Source organism: Aethalodelphis obliquidens, unplaced genomic scaffold, assembly GCF_003676395.1.
Source record: "Aethalodelphis obliquidens isolate GAN/ISIS:26980383/991018 unplaced genomic scaffold, ASM367639v1 scaffold3, whole genome shotgun sequence".
Classification (NCBI taxonomy): domain Eukaryota; kingdom Metazoa; phylum Chordata; class Mammalia; order Artiodactyla; family Delphinidae; genus Aethalodelphis; species Aethalodelphis obliquidens.
In genome coordinates this window covers 13,647,543-13,665,632 of record NW_020837947.1, presented here as the reverse complement: position 1 = coordinate 13,665,632, position 18,090 = coordinate 13,647,543, and the positions used below count along the sequence as shown (strand labels likewise).

Genomic DNA, 18,090 nt, shown 5'->3' with positions numbered 1-18,090 from the left:
TGACCAGGGGTTGAACCCAGGCACTCAGCAATGAAAGCATAGAGTCCTAACTACTGGACCACCAGAGAATACCCGCACAGTTGTTTAATTTTTGTGTAAGATAATAATAATTCTAATTGGTATAGATTAAAAAAGAACAAAATCAAAATATTAGACAATAATAGTATGCAAGGTGCATGGGAAGAAATCTGAGTGAATGTGTTCTAAGTTTCTTGTATAGAGCTGGAAGCAGATTAAGGTATTAACTTAGAATTTATTAGGTATGCATGATTAAAAAGTAGAGGAAAAAAACAAAGAAAAGCATTCAACCACTTATAAACAAAGGTTGAAAAGGAGAAAGAAGAATAGAAAGAACAGGACAAAAACAGAAAACAAAAAATAAGAATAAAAGTTCAAACATAATCAATAATCACAATACATTTAAGTGGACTAAACCTGCCCTTCAGAAGTCAGAGGTTTTCTGACCACATATGTTTAAAACCAACAAAATATAGCTAAATGTTCTTTATAAGAAACAAATTTAAAATATAAGGACCCAGAGAGGGTGAAATCAAAGGAAAATTAAAAGACATATGAGGCAAATATTACCCAAAAATAGCTCTAGTCATCTAAAACAAAAATCACTATTAGGGAACGTTAAGGTCATCACACGATAGTAAAAAGGTTCAATTCACCTGGAAGATACGACAAGTCTGAAGTTGTGGGCACTAAATAAAGAGTCTATCTGAAAAGTAGAATATAGGAGAAATAAAGGAGAAATATAAGAGTGTCATAGGATATCTTCATCCATGACTTATGTTTAAATATTTTTTAAAATGATGTACTTGATAGATTTTGGTAATTATTTTCATTTTCTTTTCTTTTCCTATGCTGCAATTTTCAGGTGTCTGCATTCAAATAATTCTTACAAAACCTATTTGAAAACCTATGCCAGACCGTGCAAAGCAGGTATGTACATAAGAACGTATCATTCCCCAGCTGTCCCCTTTATGTGTCGTGTGCTCAGAGGCCAGACCGGCCACGTGCGGAGATGCAGCGTCCTGGCTGCAGCCTCACCTGGATGTGCAGCTGCTTGTCGTGCAGCGCTCTCTGCAGCTGCAGGAGGCTCTCCTTGAGGGTCCTCAGCTTCACCGACAGCTGCTCCGCCTCGTCCTTTGTGTGAGCCTTGCCCTCCAGCAGCAGGTTTTCATTGTGGACTGAGAGCTCCGATAAGGCCACCACCTTCTGTTCTATTTCCACCAGCATGTTCTGGAACAACAGAAATAAGGCTGAAATTCACAAACCCTGCCAGTCTCTGCAAAGACCGTGTCTCACAGCGAAACCCAACACTTTACTAGTCTTTCACCAAAAGATCATGCCTCCAGGTTTCTTTGTTTTTTTTAACCTAGTTTTCTTACAACCTTCAAGAATGGTACGTAGATTCTAAAACTTCTTTGAGCTTCCTAATTTTTCTCTTAAGATTAGATATTACATAATGAAAAACATATGGAAAGCACATTTTATACAGCCAACAGATAAGTAGAAAAGACCATTCCTTAGTGTTATCCCATTATTATGATTATTTTACTATTTTAGTGTTAGACTGTTATGCTTGTGACTAATAATAGTAAAGACATCACATGATGAGCCCTTTTTGTGTCAATTTAAAGAGGACTCTCTCTTTCAAAACATTTTCCTTTGGGTTGACTTTTTTCCCAGATTGATGCTTTTTTTACTTGATTTTTATTATTTTTGTCTTTTATATAACATATTTTTAACCTCACATTTCTGAAAGTTTTCCTAAGAATTTTACTTTCACTTTCTGTGGCAACTCTCTAGTGCTGCAAGGTTTTCTTCTTCTAAAATGGAAGCTAAATCCAGAAAAGAAGTGAAAATAGTCTCCCCTCTTCCAAAGTACGATTTAAAACAAAACCCAAAAAAGAAAAATAACTAAAATCATCAAGCAAAACAAATAACCATATTATTTTCTACAAAAACTGTTCTGTTTTTATATTCCTTAACTCTGAACTCTTTGAAATGCACTTTCTAATTTATACTCAATTAGACATTAATAAGAAAAGATATTTTATTTCCCTGTACAAAATCAGAATTACTACCATCAACTTCTAGGACTGAAAGTATGATCCTAAAACCTAGAACTAAGTGGGAAAGTGAAATATTTCATGAAGTGGGGCTTAAAGGACGATTTCCTGAGGATTATGTTTGTGGAGCTAATATCATTCTGTGCAGGACTGTCTCTTCCATTAGGCACAGCTGACACAGTGCCGAGAGCCCATAACACTTCTGGGGACACAAGAAAATGTCTTAATTTTAGGTTCTTTTAAAATCAGAAAAAAAAAATGAAGATAATAACAATTAATATATAATGATACCACCCCAGGTTATATTAGTCTCTGTACCAAAGCAATTGTAAAATCAAATATAATATTTAGTATTTTTACAGAGGAAGAGGCCCATGGAAGCAAAGTACCTAGGGCCCCAAGAGTCATAATGGGGCCCTAATTCCACGTGATAGCCACACTTATAATTATACAACTGGCTTAAATTAGGCTTGAATCAATTGACTGAGGAACTGCTGTGTACCTGTGTGATTCCACATGCTTTGAGTTTTAAAAAATACCATTTCAATACTTTGGAAAAGTCCTGAAATATATTATCTCAACCATGGACTTTATGCATAACTATAAAAATAGAGACATCCAAAAGAGAGAGATGCGAGTAATGATGAAACATAATTTTGAAACGCTAGTGCCTGGGTAATTTCGAGTGCTAGAAGGGAATGCTAAAAATACATGTGTCTTCAGAAAAGGAACTTCAGAAAAGATGATAGAAAGAATAGAAAATACTTGCACATGGCTCTCTACTCTCCACCATCAAGGCAGAGATGCTTCGAATACACATAAATAAGTTGTCCAAAGAATTTAAAAATCCAAATTATAATAATATGACAAAAAAATCTCAAATCATAAAAGGGATGACCAGAATGACATATGAAGTATTAAGAAAAGAAGCGGCATTCGTAATTAATGGCTTATGCCTATTTCCTCCGATTCCAAATGGGAGAAATATGAAGTTGTGCATATGGATATCTAACCTTGCAGATTAGGCCGGGTTTTCTAGAGACTTGCTAGTTAGTTAAAACGTACTTCACCCATGTGTAAAGTCTACTATGCAGATAATCTTTGAAATTCTATGATTGGTACATGGGAGTTTATCATCTATTCTCTATGCTTATATGTGTGCTTGAAAGTTTCCATAATAAAGAGGCAAGAAAATAACCTTACAATAAAAACCTTGATGCCATTACCCCTTACCTTAATTTCTAGAGACCTCACATCGAGGAAGGAAATTCTCTCCTCCAGAAGACAACCTTCCCGTGTTCAATCTGTCTGCCTATAACTGACAATTTTGCCAAGTTTTCCACATAATATTTCTGAATTAGAACCAAAATTGCAACAGGCCACCTAGAGACAGCTGTTGTGTTTATCCACAGTCCGATTCACTGATACTCATTCTTCTCGTTGGGTACTTACATTCCTCATTAGCCACCCAAATAGATACCGTAAGTGTTTTGGCATCTATAGTCTTTAAGAATGGTCCTTCAGGAAGCTGAAAATGTTCTAAAGAGTAGATACTCTTGGTAAAATTTTTCAAAAGATGAAGTCCAAGCCTGGATTTCATTTAAGCTTTAATAAGGTATTGTTTTTCTGCTCTCTAAATGTATAAAGTATACGGGCTGTGAAAACTCATACAACCATACCAAGCTTTGTTACCATTATGTCTTCTGTAGTTAAAAAATGTGCCTTGTGACGTTGGCATATTCCCTCAAGAACATTTTTGTACCTGGCAGTCCACCAGCTGGGCCTCCATGTCCATGGGCTCCTTGGGTGACCCCAGAGCAACATCCAGAGTGGCCTTAGTGCTCGAGAGCCAGTGGTCCAGCTCATCGGCTTCACAGCGATACCTCTGCAGGGCCTGCTCCTGTCTCTGTTCCTCCAGCTGATCATTGAACTTCTCCTAATGAATTAAGCAGAATGGAACCTAAATCACTCGAAGGTAAAATCATCAGGATTCAACACAGTACAGCAACGGTTCTCAGGCCTGAGTGCACATCAGAATCACCTGTGAAACTTAAAAAAAAAATGAAACAACCCATGTTTAGGCCACATCACAGACTAGTAAATGAGAATTTGGGAAGGTGAGCCTCAAGATTAGTATTTTATAAAAACTCCTACAATGATTCTTCTTTTCTAAATTAATTAATTAATTTATATTTTTGGCTGCACTGGGTCCACGTTGCTGTGCCTGGGCTTTCTCTAGTTGCAGCGAGCGGGGGCTACTCTTCGTTGTGGCTCACGGGCTTCTCATTGCGGTGGCTTCTCTTTGTTGTGGAGCACAGGCTCTAGGCACGCAGGCTTCAGTAGTTGTAGCACGCGGGCTCACTAGTTGTGGTTCGCGGGCTCTAGAGCGCAGGCTCAGTAGTTGTGGCACACGGGCTTAGTTGCTCCGTGGCATGTGGGATCTTCCTGGACCAGGGCTCGAACCCGCGTCCCCTGCATTGGCAGGTGGATTCTTAACCACTGCGCCACCAGGGACGTCCCTAAAAACTCCTACAATGATTCTAACATGTGCCTAGAGTTAAACGTTCTTAAATAATAACATCTACAGGACGAGGCAGATACTATGAATGATAGAAACTGGTCAAGGATTAGAACAAAGCAATGGCATAAGACAGTAGGTAACTTGACTTCCATGTCCGGGAAACGGTAGAGTAGTGGGGTCTATGCAAAACTGAAGAACATATCTGGTCCACCTAAAAGGGCAGCACCATGTAGTTTCAGGTAATTGATCCCCTACAGAAAAGGGTGGTCCAGTGTTATTAGTTTCTTGAGCAAAGGCAAAAAGTCAAAAATTTTGGTTAGATCTCTGAGGATGTTTTAATGATGGCAAATAATTCATATTTTTAAAAAAATCCAGGCCAATCACTTTATTTCAGAATTCCATGACGGTTTCGTAGAGTGACTGGGGACAGTATTGATGAATCAAGAAGTTAATCCTTAAGATACTCTAAGTACTTTACTTTAAAATTATTTTATTAGTAATCTATTATTGTTTTTAATTAAAATTTTTATTAAATTGTTTAAAGGAGAGATTAAATAGAGCAGACACGTTGATTTAAAATTTCTCCAAAACCAGAAAATATATGAATACCTAGTCTGACTAATTTTATAACAGGTAAAACTAGAAACAGCCTACATACCCAACAATAGGGGGATGGTAAATTGAATTATGGTATAATCAGCAGCTAAATAAAATAAGTGTATATAATAAATGATTATTTGCCAGAGAAGCTGCTAGACCCTAGAGATACAAGGACACAGACACTTTAAATTATAGGATCAACAATATGAACATCGTATACGTTTAGGGCCAGGAATGATAAGAGAAAAACAACAACAAAAAAGGAAAATAATTTACTTTTAACACATCTGCTACCGTGACTAAAATTTACCTCTCTATTAAATAATATTAAAGTTAAGTAACATGAGAACCAGAACTGCAAGAATATTTTCATGAATTAATGTGCTTGAATTGGCTAACAGTGACTGAGGATTTATTCTTCACAGTACTGGTAATGCTATTCATAAAAATGCTCTTATTTAAACACAGCACACTATCGTGCAAACCTTCTATAATTACTCCTCATAAGACTCCTGTCTACCAAGTATCAGCTTTCCACAGTCTCAGTTTTGCATGCTCGAAATGACTCAGAAAGGGGTGAAAAGACACATTCATGGCTCCACACTGACTCAGGGCTCTATTCACGAGACCCTCCTGGACACACAATACCAGCTTCTGCTGAGTGGGAAACAATAAACATGTCGATCACGTAAGTAGCCCAACATACTTGTCAGCATAACCCTAAGAGTTAATCTGGACCTGAGGGGCACCTTGAGAATGGCTTGTTACCTCCAAAAGCTGTCGTTTCCCTGATGCCTTCATCTTGATGGTGGACATTCGCTCCACTAAGACAGCGAGCGTGGACTGCAAGGGCAGCTGCTCCGAAGGGTCGGACTCTGGGGGGTCAGACACCAGCTCCTCCGCGAGGGCTGACTGCAGCTCACTGATTTCCTCTTGAAGCATGAGAATCTCATCCATCAGTGCCTGCGGGGAAGACTGTAGAATCATACTCGTGTATGTATTTTTTCGCACTGAGGAATCGTGGCACTAGCTGAGTCCCATGTGGTTCGATACTAGTGAAGACACTTCATTTGGAAGTCGTTTAACCAACAAACAGGGGACCTACTAACCTAAGTTTCTAAATGACAGTACCAGACTGAATGTCAGGAAATTTCTGATTTTAAGACCATTTGTATTGGTAACTTAAATGAATTTGAACTAGTTAATTAATCTTTCTGGTTTTCAACAGGCACGTCTGTAATCCGACGGGGGTATGCTCAATGATGTTTGAGTCTCCAATTCTATGTTGAAAATAAAATTCATCACTTTTTTCCTCAACATGATTCTTCCCACTCTAAACTTCCCTGAGTCTGAAACAGCACTGCATTTTAATCACAAACTCACATTATACAAGACAGGAAAAATTTGTCACCTGTTTCTATGCTGTTACCCTCTCCTTATTTTTCTCCTCTCCCCAACTCTAAAATTTGAAGTTTCTCAGGGCTAATTTCCAGGCCCCTTTTCTCTCTTCACAAGCTCTCCCAGGCGATGTCCATTGCCAAGGCTTTAAACCCTTCCTAATGTGGAACACTTAGTAGGAGAATAAAACTTGCCACCCCAAAATGTCTCTGGCATGCAGGTTATTTTGAGCTGAAAACAATCAAGGTCTAAAAGACTCAAGAAAAAACTCTGACCTTCCCTCTAACTACCTAAAGAATCTAGAAAGGGGACCTATTACAGGAATAGAGCTATCATCGAGATATCTGCAAAGAATAGGGCTGGGTGTGGTGAGGGAAACTCTTAAGAGATCAGAGTACACTCAGTGTCCCACTGTCTCTGAGTGGACCAATTAATATTTGTTTACCAAACATTTGCTTTTCCATCTTTACGTGAGTGGCCTTCCTCCTCTTTTAAGTCTCAAACCACTACCCCCAACATCCTCCTGTGTCTTTAGCTGAAGATAGTATTTAAGGCGAGAGTTTCAACCATTTCGGCAAGTTACTCAGTTTTCCTGGGTCTCTCCCACGTTTACATGTTATTAAACTTTTATTTGATTTTCTCTGGTTAATCTGTCTCATGTCAATTGAAGTCTTAGACCAGCCAGAAGAACCTAGAAGAGCAGAGGAGAATTTCTGCCTCCCTGGCACTTATAAAGGCGTACCTCTAACCCAGGTGTCTGTCCTAATCTGTCCTAAGTTTCAGGCTTCTATATTCAACTCACATAGTTCACGGTGTCCCCATCTTATCATGTAAAAAGCCCGCTTCTTCCTCTGTTGTCCCCATCTCAGTAAAATGTAACACCCTTCTCATTGCTTAAGCTTGGGACCTAGGAGTCATTCACACCTTCCGTCACCACATCCAGCATCAAATCCAACTGCTTTCACCTCCAAAACGTATCTCGTATGTCTCCTCTGCTCCCACCTAAGTCACGCCAACTCCTTATCTGAATTGCTCTCATGGTCTACATTCTTGTCTCTCCAAACCGCTCTTCACAGAGTAATTAGAGTGATCTTTTAAAAAGGTAAATCAGATCCTCTCAGTCCCCTGTTTTAAAATACTTAGTGGCTTCCGGCCTGTAAAATGAAATCCAAACTCCTTGCTGTAGTCGTGCGGTCTCACCCCCGCCTGCCCCTTGTACCACGCTCCCTTCTGGCTTACTACATTCCAGCCTTCTTCAGTTACTCCAGGACCCTCAGCACTTTCTGCCTCAGGGCCTTTGCACACGGTGTTCCCTCAAGCTCTGGAATGCTCTCTTCCTCTCTGTGAGATGGTTCTCTTCATCCCTGGAGCCTCAGGTTAACTGTCACATCTTCAGAGAGGCCTTTCCTGACCGCTGACCCTAAAAAGAAATCTCTATTGTTCTCTTTTACCAGCGCCCTACTTCCTGCTTAACAGCTATCACAATTATACACTGTTGGTATTTCTCATTTTTTGTGTTTTATGATTTGCTCTTTAGCTGGAATCTTGACAGGAGGAATTCTTTTTTGGGATTTGAATGACATGTTAGAAAAACAGGCCCTACCCCTACAGGAGGGGCAATCATGACTCCAAGTAAAGAATCATTGCTTTTATAGTTGCCAATATTTCACAGTTTCCAACATACCCCTACTTGCATAATTCCCACCTATTCCATAGGACTGTAGGCTGCGCTCTAAGCCCAGTGCCTCCTCAGAATGGGCTCTTAATAGATACAAAACAACAAAAATGCTCTTCTTTCCCTAATATCAGTTGTCATCCTGTCCAACTGCTGTTTAAGTAAACTATTATATTGAAATCATTATACACATCTAGAAAAGTGCAGACTATAAGTGTACAGTTCTATGAATTTTCACAAACCGCACATACCTGGGCTCCTGGCACCCAGATCAAGAAACAGAACATTCCCAGGACTCCGCAAGCCCCCTGGACTGCATCCCTTCCTTTCCAGAGATCACCATGGTGCTGGCTTGCAAATGTCATAGATCACTGCTGCCTGTTTTTGAGCTCTACAGAAATGGAATCATTCCTGATGTACTGTTCTGTGTCTGGCTTCTTTCACTCCCTCCAAGACTGTGACTGTTGCATGTAAAAAGAGCTGACCCTTTTTATCGCTGCATTGTATTCCACTGTCACCTGGTTTGTGGGTCTTGTCCATTTAAGCCTTTCTAGTAGGTTCATAGTGGTATCTCATTGCAGCTTTAATTTGCATTTCCCTGATGGTTAATTAGACTAAGCACTTTTCCCTATGCTTTTTTGGTCACCTGGAGATCGTCTTTTGTGACCGCCTGCTAAAAATCTTTAGCCCATTTTCTATTGGAGTCTTTCCTTTTCTTATTGATGCATGGACTTGTGTATACATTCAGGATAGGAATGCCTGTGTTTCTTTTAGTTCTGTGTATTGCAAATATCTGCTCCCATTTTGTGACGTGTCTGTCCCTGAACGGGTAGAAGCTTCCTTAATGATGTCTTTTGATAAAAAGAAGCTCTTCATTTTATTGTAGTCTAATATATCAGTATTTTGATTCACTGGAAAAGTTAGGGCCTTTGCTGTCCTATTTAAGAGATTTTTGCCTACCGTAATGTTATGAATATATTCTCACATGTTACCTTCTAGAAGAATGCTATTCAAAGTGTGGTCCATTCAATGGCGTCATGAACTGGTTTGTCTCTAGTTCATGATAAGAGAAAGATATTGCAAGTAAACATTAAGAAATGTTATAACAACTTGACGTTGACACAATATCCAACCAGTATTTTATTTTATTTTACTAAAATGTTGAGTTAGAAATTTAAAAATTAAAAAAAAAAAGATTATACACTACAGATACTTTGAGAAGCACTGTTTCAAAACATTTTTTTTTTAATCTTCACATTTAGATCTACAATCCACCTAAACTTAATTACCGTGTCCAGGGTAAGTAGGGGGTCAAACTTCTTTTTTTTTCTTCTTATTGACCCTGTACTATTTAGTGAAAAGATGATTTTTCATCCACGGTTGTGCAGTACAGTTCTTGACATAAGCGCAGTGTCCGTGTAGGTGGGAGGGTGCTTCTGGCTTCACATTCTGCACCATTGACCCATTTGGCGTCTGTGCCAACACCAGAGTCTCATAACTGCTATAGCTTTATAAATCTCACTCTCTGAAAGGATTCATATCCTTCAATTTTATTCATCTTCTTCAAGGTTGTCTTGGCTATTCTTGACTCTTTCCATTTTCAATACATATTTTTTAGTACATTTGCAATATGTTTTAGAATTATCTTATCAATCTCCATCAAAGAACTTGCTGGGATATTTGAATGTAATTGTAACAAATGTACAGACCGTTATTGTTTGTTATACAATTCAAAATGGTTTCGGTCCAGTAAAGTATTTTCTCCTACTTTATAATCGTTTTTGGTACTTGATTGCCAAAAATATAAAATTCATATTAGGTGGCCTGTTTTGAGGGCTTCTCCATAACTAGACTGACCTTATTGTATCTTTTTCTTGCACTGATTCTCTGTATAAGCAAGAAGAGCCCCTCACTACTTCACACCACGTTCATTCTCATTCTCTCCTCTGTGCCTTTCCTCACACATTTACATTTATAGTGTCTCCCATCCACTCCTCTTACCATTCCAAATTTTCAAAATCCATGTCTCCCAAAAGACCTGTTAGAGTCTCCTTGATCTTCCCACCACTGTAACCCATAATCACATTGCTGGGTTTTGTATAATATGTTGGTAATTCATCTACCCCTAAATCATATGTTAAAGAATAAGTGTCTATTTCAGCTGTGCACATAGTAGGTGCTCAACACATCTAGTTGAATTCATTCTAATTCATAATAGACAAAACAATTATCTACGGGCTTCCCTGGTGGCGCAGTGGTTGAGAGTCCGCCTGCCGATGCAGGGGACACGGGTTCGTGCCCCGGTCCGGGAAGATCCCACGTGCCGCGGAGCGGCTGGGCCTGTGAGCCATGGCCGCTGAGCCTGCGTGTCCAGAGCCTGTGCTCCGCAACGGGAGAGGCCACAACAGTCAGAGGCCCGCGTACCGCAAAAAAACCCAAAAACAAAACAAAACAAAACAAAAACAGTTATCTTAATCATGAAGCAACCAGGAAAAAAAAAAATCTTCCTCATTCATTTAATCTCAGTGGATTTGACCAACCAGGCATACAGTGAAGTGAACAACTTCCATTTCAGACTCACAATGTCTAAAACAGCTCTCTGAATGTTCTTCAGTAAGTGATGATGGAATTAGGAATCCTACAACTGTTAGTTTCCATTCTGTTAGAGTCAAGCCTCCCTATTCACGCTTCAGTTTACTCTCAGGGGAGAGTGGATATTTTTGGAAGGTTGCTATAGTTTTTAACTTCAAGATCCAGCAGCCAAACTTACTGGGGGATGGGGTTTTCTTTTGCAGTGATGTAAATGTTTTGAAACCAGATTGGGAGGGTGATTGTATGACATTGTGAAAGTACTAAAAGCCACTGAACTGTACACTTTAAAATGGTTAATTTCATGGGATGCGAATTTCACTTCCATCTAAAAAAACAAAAGCATCCAGCAGTTAAATATGTCTTCGCCCAATAACTGTCTCAGCTGGTGGCCAGATGTTTCCCTCCAACATCTGGCTCAAAACTAAGGAGAGGAGATGAAATGTTGTTCCTCTTTGCGTTTCCGACTTGTGTTTACAAGGAGGGCATGTGTATGACCAGTTTGTGGTTTAGAGAGGTTCCTTGAGCTTTTCTAAAATGACTCACTCTGGGGAGAACATGGAGCTCATGTCTGGTTCAACACCCAAGGTGAACATGAATTTCATTGTGACTTTCAGAACTATCTACATCAGAGTTCATCTCAAACTTTGAGCTGTTATTTATATTAAAGAAACAGAACCGAAATAACCTCAGAGCTCTGCCTACTAACCATCACTGAGTTGGTGTGGCAAAGACAACACATGCCCAGGAAGCATTAGCTGCCCGTGATAATGAAGGTCCCAATCAGAGGGCTCACCACCCGGAACGACAGCCACAAGTCAGCTTATGAACTGCATTGACGTCTTAAAATTAAACTTCTGGTTCAATTTAAAGAGGGTAACAGGAAAGGCACAGCGCTCCACCCCAATTCAGCAGGTTTAGACAAGTGTTCGGAGGAAAAATGTAGGAATTAGAGTAGCTCTCTAAAGAAACATTAGTACTTCCAAGAGAGTGTTAGGAAAAAATCAGCAATTGAAGTATTTTTTATTAATTTTTAGAAAATACTAAAAGCATACTGGACTTTCTCACCCACATTACACTGGAATTTAGAAAGAGTAGTTCTATCGTATTGCTTGAAATTTTTAAAGTATCATTCCAGAAGCCAAGAACCAATTTAGATATTGTGATACCGTTAGTCTTCCATGTGGGCAGCGCTGTCCCAGAATTCACAGAATTTAGGTACAGACAGCAAAAGTAGGTCAGATGGAAAATGTTAGATTTGTGATGATACAAGAAATTATACGTTATTTATATTTCTTTCCCTCTCATTAGAGCATTAATATAATTGTTAAAAGCTCCAATGATGGGTAATCATTGAATTAGCTATACCCCTCATTGCTATAATTGTTAGCACTACCACTCTCAATTTAGAATGGGACAAAAGTCATGTGCTTGGGCTTAATTACAAGAAAAGTCACAGGTTCATTTCTAATTCATAATAGTTAGCTTTAATGTGCAATTTTGAGTTTTCTCCATTACATCCCTTGAATAAAATAATACTTTTGCTCTACATTCAGTTTGTGTTTTCATACTAATACCTGAGAGGCAGGGTGATGCTGGTAATTGGGAGCTAATTTGCATTTTAATTAGAAACTCTGGAAGGTCAAGGCAGACCGCCAGGATCTTGCTTTCATACAGGTCCTAAATCCTGTGGGACCTGCTGAAGGGTCTCTGGGAGCTGTGGTCTGTCACCTGGGACACAAGAATGATCAGCCTTGAACAAAAGCAGAGGTGACTGGAAAGTACCCGAAAGTACCCAAAAGCAGAGAGAGTCAAATTCTGTAAACCCTCTCCTGGAATGCTGGCTTCTGATAATCTAAGTCTGTGACACTCAAATTCACTTTAATCCAGCCTTTGGATAATTTATGCCAAATCCTTTTTGGTTGCTTAAAAGAAGCTGTAGTCAAATGTATGGAAGTTCTCCTGCCCTTCCAGGTACAGTGAAGAGTTGGGGAGGGTGTTAGGCAGACAGAGCCCCAGGAGGCCCCTTCAGGTGACAGTGAGGTGGCTGTTGACAGTTAGAAAACTGGAGTACCAGTTAGAGAGGACTGTGGTGCTGCGGGGACACTGCATGGTAGTAGAGACCTAAGTCCCTGACTGTCCTCGTGATTGTCTTAATCCAAGTAAACAAAGGTTAATTTTAACTTTATATTTTCACTGCATCCTCCCCAAACCAGATGGACTATGGGTGACTTTAGGATAGCAGAAAGACCCACAGAAGGTCATTTTCCCAAAATAAGGCCTATAAATGGATGCTATACACTCTGATTTCTATCTTAAGAAGTTACAAGAGTGTCAGGAACCTGAAACCACTGTTTCTCAACATGCTGTCTCTAGATGAAATATTCTCATTTTTGTGTTATACTGCAAGGTCCTTTATTGTAAAATAGTACAATTTTATCTTAGACTACACATCCGAACAAGCAATGTATTCCAAGGTTATCCTGGGTTCCAAAACTACAGAGATGTTAAGTAGAAGAAAGATAAAGTACAGAGTTTCACCCTTAACGCTGGTAAATTACCCAGTATTTGATAACTACATAATTGCATCATGCTTTCATAGCTCTTAATTTGCATTTAAAAGTATCTTTCTTTTCCTCTGCCTTTGATAGGGTTGTCACACGCTCCTGAGTCCTGGCCGCAGCAGCGTTTTCCTGTACCACGGTGGCTGAGTATTTAGGGGACTGCACGCCTCAGTACCCAGACCCAGTTACACCTGATTATGCGTTAAGAGTACACCCGATGATGCTGCTAAAGCAGTAACCAGATTTAAGCTATGCACTCTCTTAGCGTGCATTTTAAGTTGATGCATTTTTAACAATATCTGTCTGAGTTAGGGTAACGTAATCATCTCTGTTTCTCACCTAACGCTGAAGCACTGTCCAGTGTCCCTTTTAAAAAATGATTCAAGTCTGGGAAAACCACAAGATTACAACTTGGAATCCCTTATTCTTCAGCTGCTTCTTGGCCTACTGGAGTCTGAGAGTTATTCTCTTCAGTGATAACGGGGAGGTGCTGGGCACACACTGGCTAAGTTTCTTCAAACAACAATACCCCGAGAAGGTAGACGTGGGGTACACTTGATTCTTACAACAATGGTTCAAAACGAAATAAAAATAATGTGGCAACTATAAGGAAATGCAGTTTGTGTAATAAAAGTTAGAAAGCAACGTCAAGGTCTCAATAGCCTTCTTTCCCTCTCGTAGACCCTCCCTGAAGCAGTGATGGAAACAACCACCACTTAGCTTGGGATCTTGTTTACTCTGTAACAAGGGATACAGTAAAAAACGTGTCAGCCTGCTGTCTCATACACATGCTTGGCCAGCCGGTCGTCAGTAAGAGTGCACCTATGTGATCATGCAGGAAGCTGAAGTCATCGCTATTCTTACCTGGTGTTCGGCCATCTGGCTCTCGGTACTCCTGCCGTGCTCCGGACTTTCACTGAGTTTCATCTCGATGGCCTCCATTTTCGTGGAGACGGACTGGAGGCAGTCCTGGTACTTCTGTTGGCGTTCCAACGCTTCGTAGAGTGTGCGCTGCTTTTCGCTGATCTAAAGAAGAAAAAGGATATTACCAAATACTCCCCAGCCCCTTATCTTCTAGATTATGACATTTCTTTCCTCACCGCTTTACCTCTGTGACCCAACAAAGGGTGTTCAACTGTATATGGGATGTGTACACATTATGCATGTATTTCATAAGACTAAGGTAATCGCTAAGGTAATCAGTGTTTGGTGGGCTAAACAATTCCACATTTCGAAGACTTACCACATTCTTTAGGGTTTCCCAAGAGCGTTGTAAATCATCCAGTTTAGCAGTAGCAGACGGCTCCAGACTTGGTTCACAGAGCTCTTGGGGTGGCAGAGTGCTGGGGGGAATCCTGGAGGCATCCGTCTGCAACGACTCAGCAGACAAGGCTTGGTAATAAGCGATGTCCTATGGGTGCAAAGCACGGCGTTGGATGCAAGAGGAAAACAAGGTTTAGGTCAGGACGCTCTGGGTACTGTTTGTCATGTGGAGGAAAGGTTTAGGATTCACACCCATCCCCCAGGGCTACCAACTATCAAAGTTAGTAAACTCCTGTAACAAGAAGGTCATATCAAAGCACCCTGTAGTTGCTTTAGAATTTTTTAGAATTGGTAAAAAAAATTTACCAATATGTCAACTTGCCAAAACTCATTCCTATTTTATATCTGGTAAAATGGAAATATTGGGTTGGCCAAAAAGTTTGTTCGGGTTGTTCCACAACGTGGAATGCATGTTTAAGTGGTATACATATTTAAAGACTGATTCACCAGCAAAAAAGGAGAATCTAAATGCTCTACTTCCTAAAATGTTGCTTAATGTGTTGATCAAAGTTTTGAATAATTTTTTAAAACCCTTGATTTAAATTTATTTAAGTCTATAGAAAGTCTTTTTTCAGATATAGCCAGATCTTTAATATTTGTGAGTTCATTATTCATTTTAATTTAAATATGTTAATATTAATAAGGGAAAATGTAATGGGGAGGTTAAAACTACTCTAAGAAACAAATAATAGAGAGGTTTACTCCTATTCGATTCCGGGAAGTACACAAGAAATAAAGTGAATACTGAAAAATGAAGCTTTTGAATTTTCTTATTTCTTGGATAATAAATAATATTACATATTTTATTAGTATTGATAATGGCATTACTATCTCAAGATACATAATTCATGTGTTTTTAATTGTTTTTATGGTTGTTTTATGGTTGTTTAATTGTTTTTATGTTTTAATTTATGGTTGTTTATCTGTATATTTATAGAAACTGAACTGGGACATAATGTTTATATTCTGGAAATTGCTATAATAAAGTTCACTACTTTTGCAGTTGCACTGTTTAAGATCAAAAAACTGAGCCTTTGATAATAATGTCTTGGTAAAAAGTATTGACGAGAGGGGCTTCCCTGGTGGTGCAGTGGTTGAGAGTCTGCCTGGATGCAGGGGAAGCGGGTTCGTGCCCCGGTCGGGAAGATCTCACGTGCCGCAGAGCGGCTGGGCCCGTGAGCCATGGCCGCTGAGCCTGCGCGTCCGGAGCCTGTGCTCCGCAACGGGACAGGTCGCAACAGTGAGAGCCCCGCGTACCGCAAAAAAAAAAAAGTATTGATGAAAGCCCCAGACACCTGGGAAACCAAGGAAAGAGCAGGAAGAAGCCTGGTGTCTTGGGAGTCTGTACCAGGGCAGGAGCAGGGTGGTGGAATACAACAGAATGAGTTCAGACAGGAGTCTGCCACTGGAGGCGTCAGGACACCTGAGACCCCAGGTGAAATTCTCCTCCCAAGTAGCTACAGAATTGGAGCAAGTCACTCACATCTCATGCATGGGTTCCCTCATCTGCATAACACTGGGTGGTTTTGCGATTAAATACAGTGATGTTTGAGTGGCCATGAGACCTTCTACCCATTTTGTTGCTGTTGCTGAGGCCTCTAGGTAAGTCCCAGCATTTACTGATGACGTTGAAGCATGGAGACTGGTTCCTTTTCATTCCTAACCCTGTCACTCATCTTGAGTAGATCATCTTGGTATTTTCAAGTCCTTGACAGGCTTATATCCATTCATCCTCACCCACTTCCACTCCTTGAACATGATAGGCTGTCATCACTGCATGGATTCACCCCAAGTGTATTTCTGACTGTGTTTAAGTTATGTAAACCCTTCTCTTGCCAACTGCTGTGTTTCCTTTGCCCCTTGAACCTCTGCTTCAGCCACTTGGAAAACCCCACCCATGACTCAACGCAACTTTTCTTTCCAGTATGCACACGCACGCTCAAAGCCCTTGAGGAGATACTCCTGCAAATTCTCAAACTTTCAAGGCCGTCCATATTCAGACTCACCTCTTGATTAAAGAGGACCCTCCTACCGACTCCCACAACCTCATCCACCTTCGCTTTTGCAAGGGTCTTGGTCCATTAATACCTACTCCCTCTTCACTGTCTTTTTCCTCGGCATGTAAATAAAGCCAAATTTTTTCCATCTGAAAACACCTACACACTCTTTTCTGATTTTTTTCTTGCAGGATATCACATATTGGAAAGTTCTACAGATCAATATGTGACGGCTCATCATACACAAATACATTCGGAATCATCATTTCTTCCCTCTCCCTTTGGCTCCATAATCCAGTTTCTGAAAATGGTAGTTTACACTTAATATGTTCACTTTCTCACCCTCAGTCCACTTCTAAGTAGCCAACTGGGCTTCGAATCTAGCGACTCCCCTGAAAATGCTCTGGCCACAGTCAGCAGTGGCTGTTTCCCATGATATAAAATGATTATTTTTCAGATCTTCTCTTGCTTGGTCTCTCACTAGCATTCAATACCACTGACCATCCCTTTTTGGAAACACTTTCCTTTTCACCTCTGTTCTCCTCCCAGCTCTCTAGTCATTCAATCTTTCTCTTTTGTAGTTTGTTTTTTGTCCTCATTCTTAAATATTGCTGTATTTTTAAGCTCCAGACTCACATATCCTGTTGTACAAGTTTATCCCACAGTCTCTTCAAACTCAATACTTTAAAAAAAAAAAAAAAACAACAAAACCGACATCTAGGATGAGAAATGGATTTAGGAAAAATGAGGAAGTATTATCCATCTTTCAGTGAATGGAACTTCTCATCACCTTGCTTGGGATTTATTCTCTATTTCTTCTTTCCCTTACCACCCCTGCTTATGTAAGGATGAAGGTCTATACCCTTGCCAAAACACTGGTTCAACCTCACGTTACACCAACAACTTCCTAATTCTCAGGTTGCAAGCTGGCAGCCTGCAGGTTGCCTCTAGCCTGCATACATTTAGCTTGGTTTATACAGTGTTTTAAATTGTGTAAAATTTCTCTTCATCCAGAGAGGGAGCTTTCGTAAGAATCCCGATTCATGGCTTCTCTTGCAAACCAGAAGGTAGGTAAGACAGGACTCTGCGTCCAAACAGCTACAGTAATTCTAACGGAGGAGAGGCTGCCTCGTTCATGTGGGGAGGTGCTGTCCAGGTGCGCTGTTTCTCTCATTTACATCACCAGTCTGGACCAGACATCAGAGTGTGCAACTTCTGTCCCTCACTAGCTTCCTGGGCTCTGGATTTGTCTCCTGTCCACACTGATCCAGAATGACCTGTTCTAAAAGTCACTTCCGGGCAGAGCTTCTAGTTAAATTCCTTCAGTGGTTAAGGATTAGCT

The 18,090-nt window shown here is 40.1% G+C and overlaps 1 protein-coding gene across 3 annotated transcripts in view; it reads right to left on the bottom strand.

The window, feature by feature from the left end:
• SYNE1 (spectrin repeat containing nuclear envelope protein 1) overlaps window positions 1-18,090 on the bottom strand; it is a 462,280-nt gene that overhangs the window by 146,885 nt on the left and 297,305 nt on the right. Inside the window, exons 92-96 of one of the 3 annotated variants that reach the window (XM_027083161.1) lie at window positions 14,672-14,839; window positions 14,293-14,454; window positions 5,971-6,177; window positions 3,844-4,017; window positions 1,057-1,248 (exon numbers count right to left, since the gene is read on the bottom strand). In XM_027083161.1, the coding sequence (XP_026938962.1) occupies window positions 1,057-1,248; window positions 3,844-4,017; window positions 5,971-6,177; window positions 14,293-14,454; window positions 14,672-14,839 (903 nt within the window). Of the gene's footprint in view, window positions 1-1,056; window positions 1,249-3,843; window positions 4,018-5,970; window positions 6,178-14,292; window positions 14,455-14,671; window positions 14,840-18,090 lie in introns of those variants that run through there. The other 2 variants (XM_027083173.1, XM_027083179.1) reach the window with 2 other exon arrangements.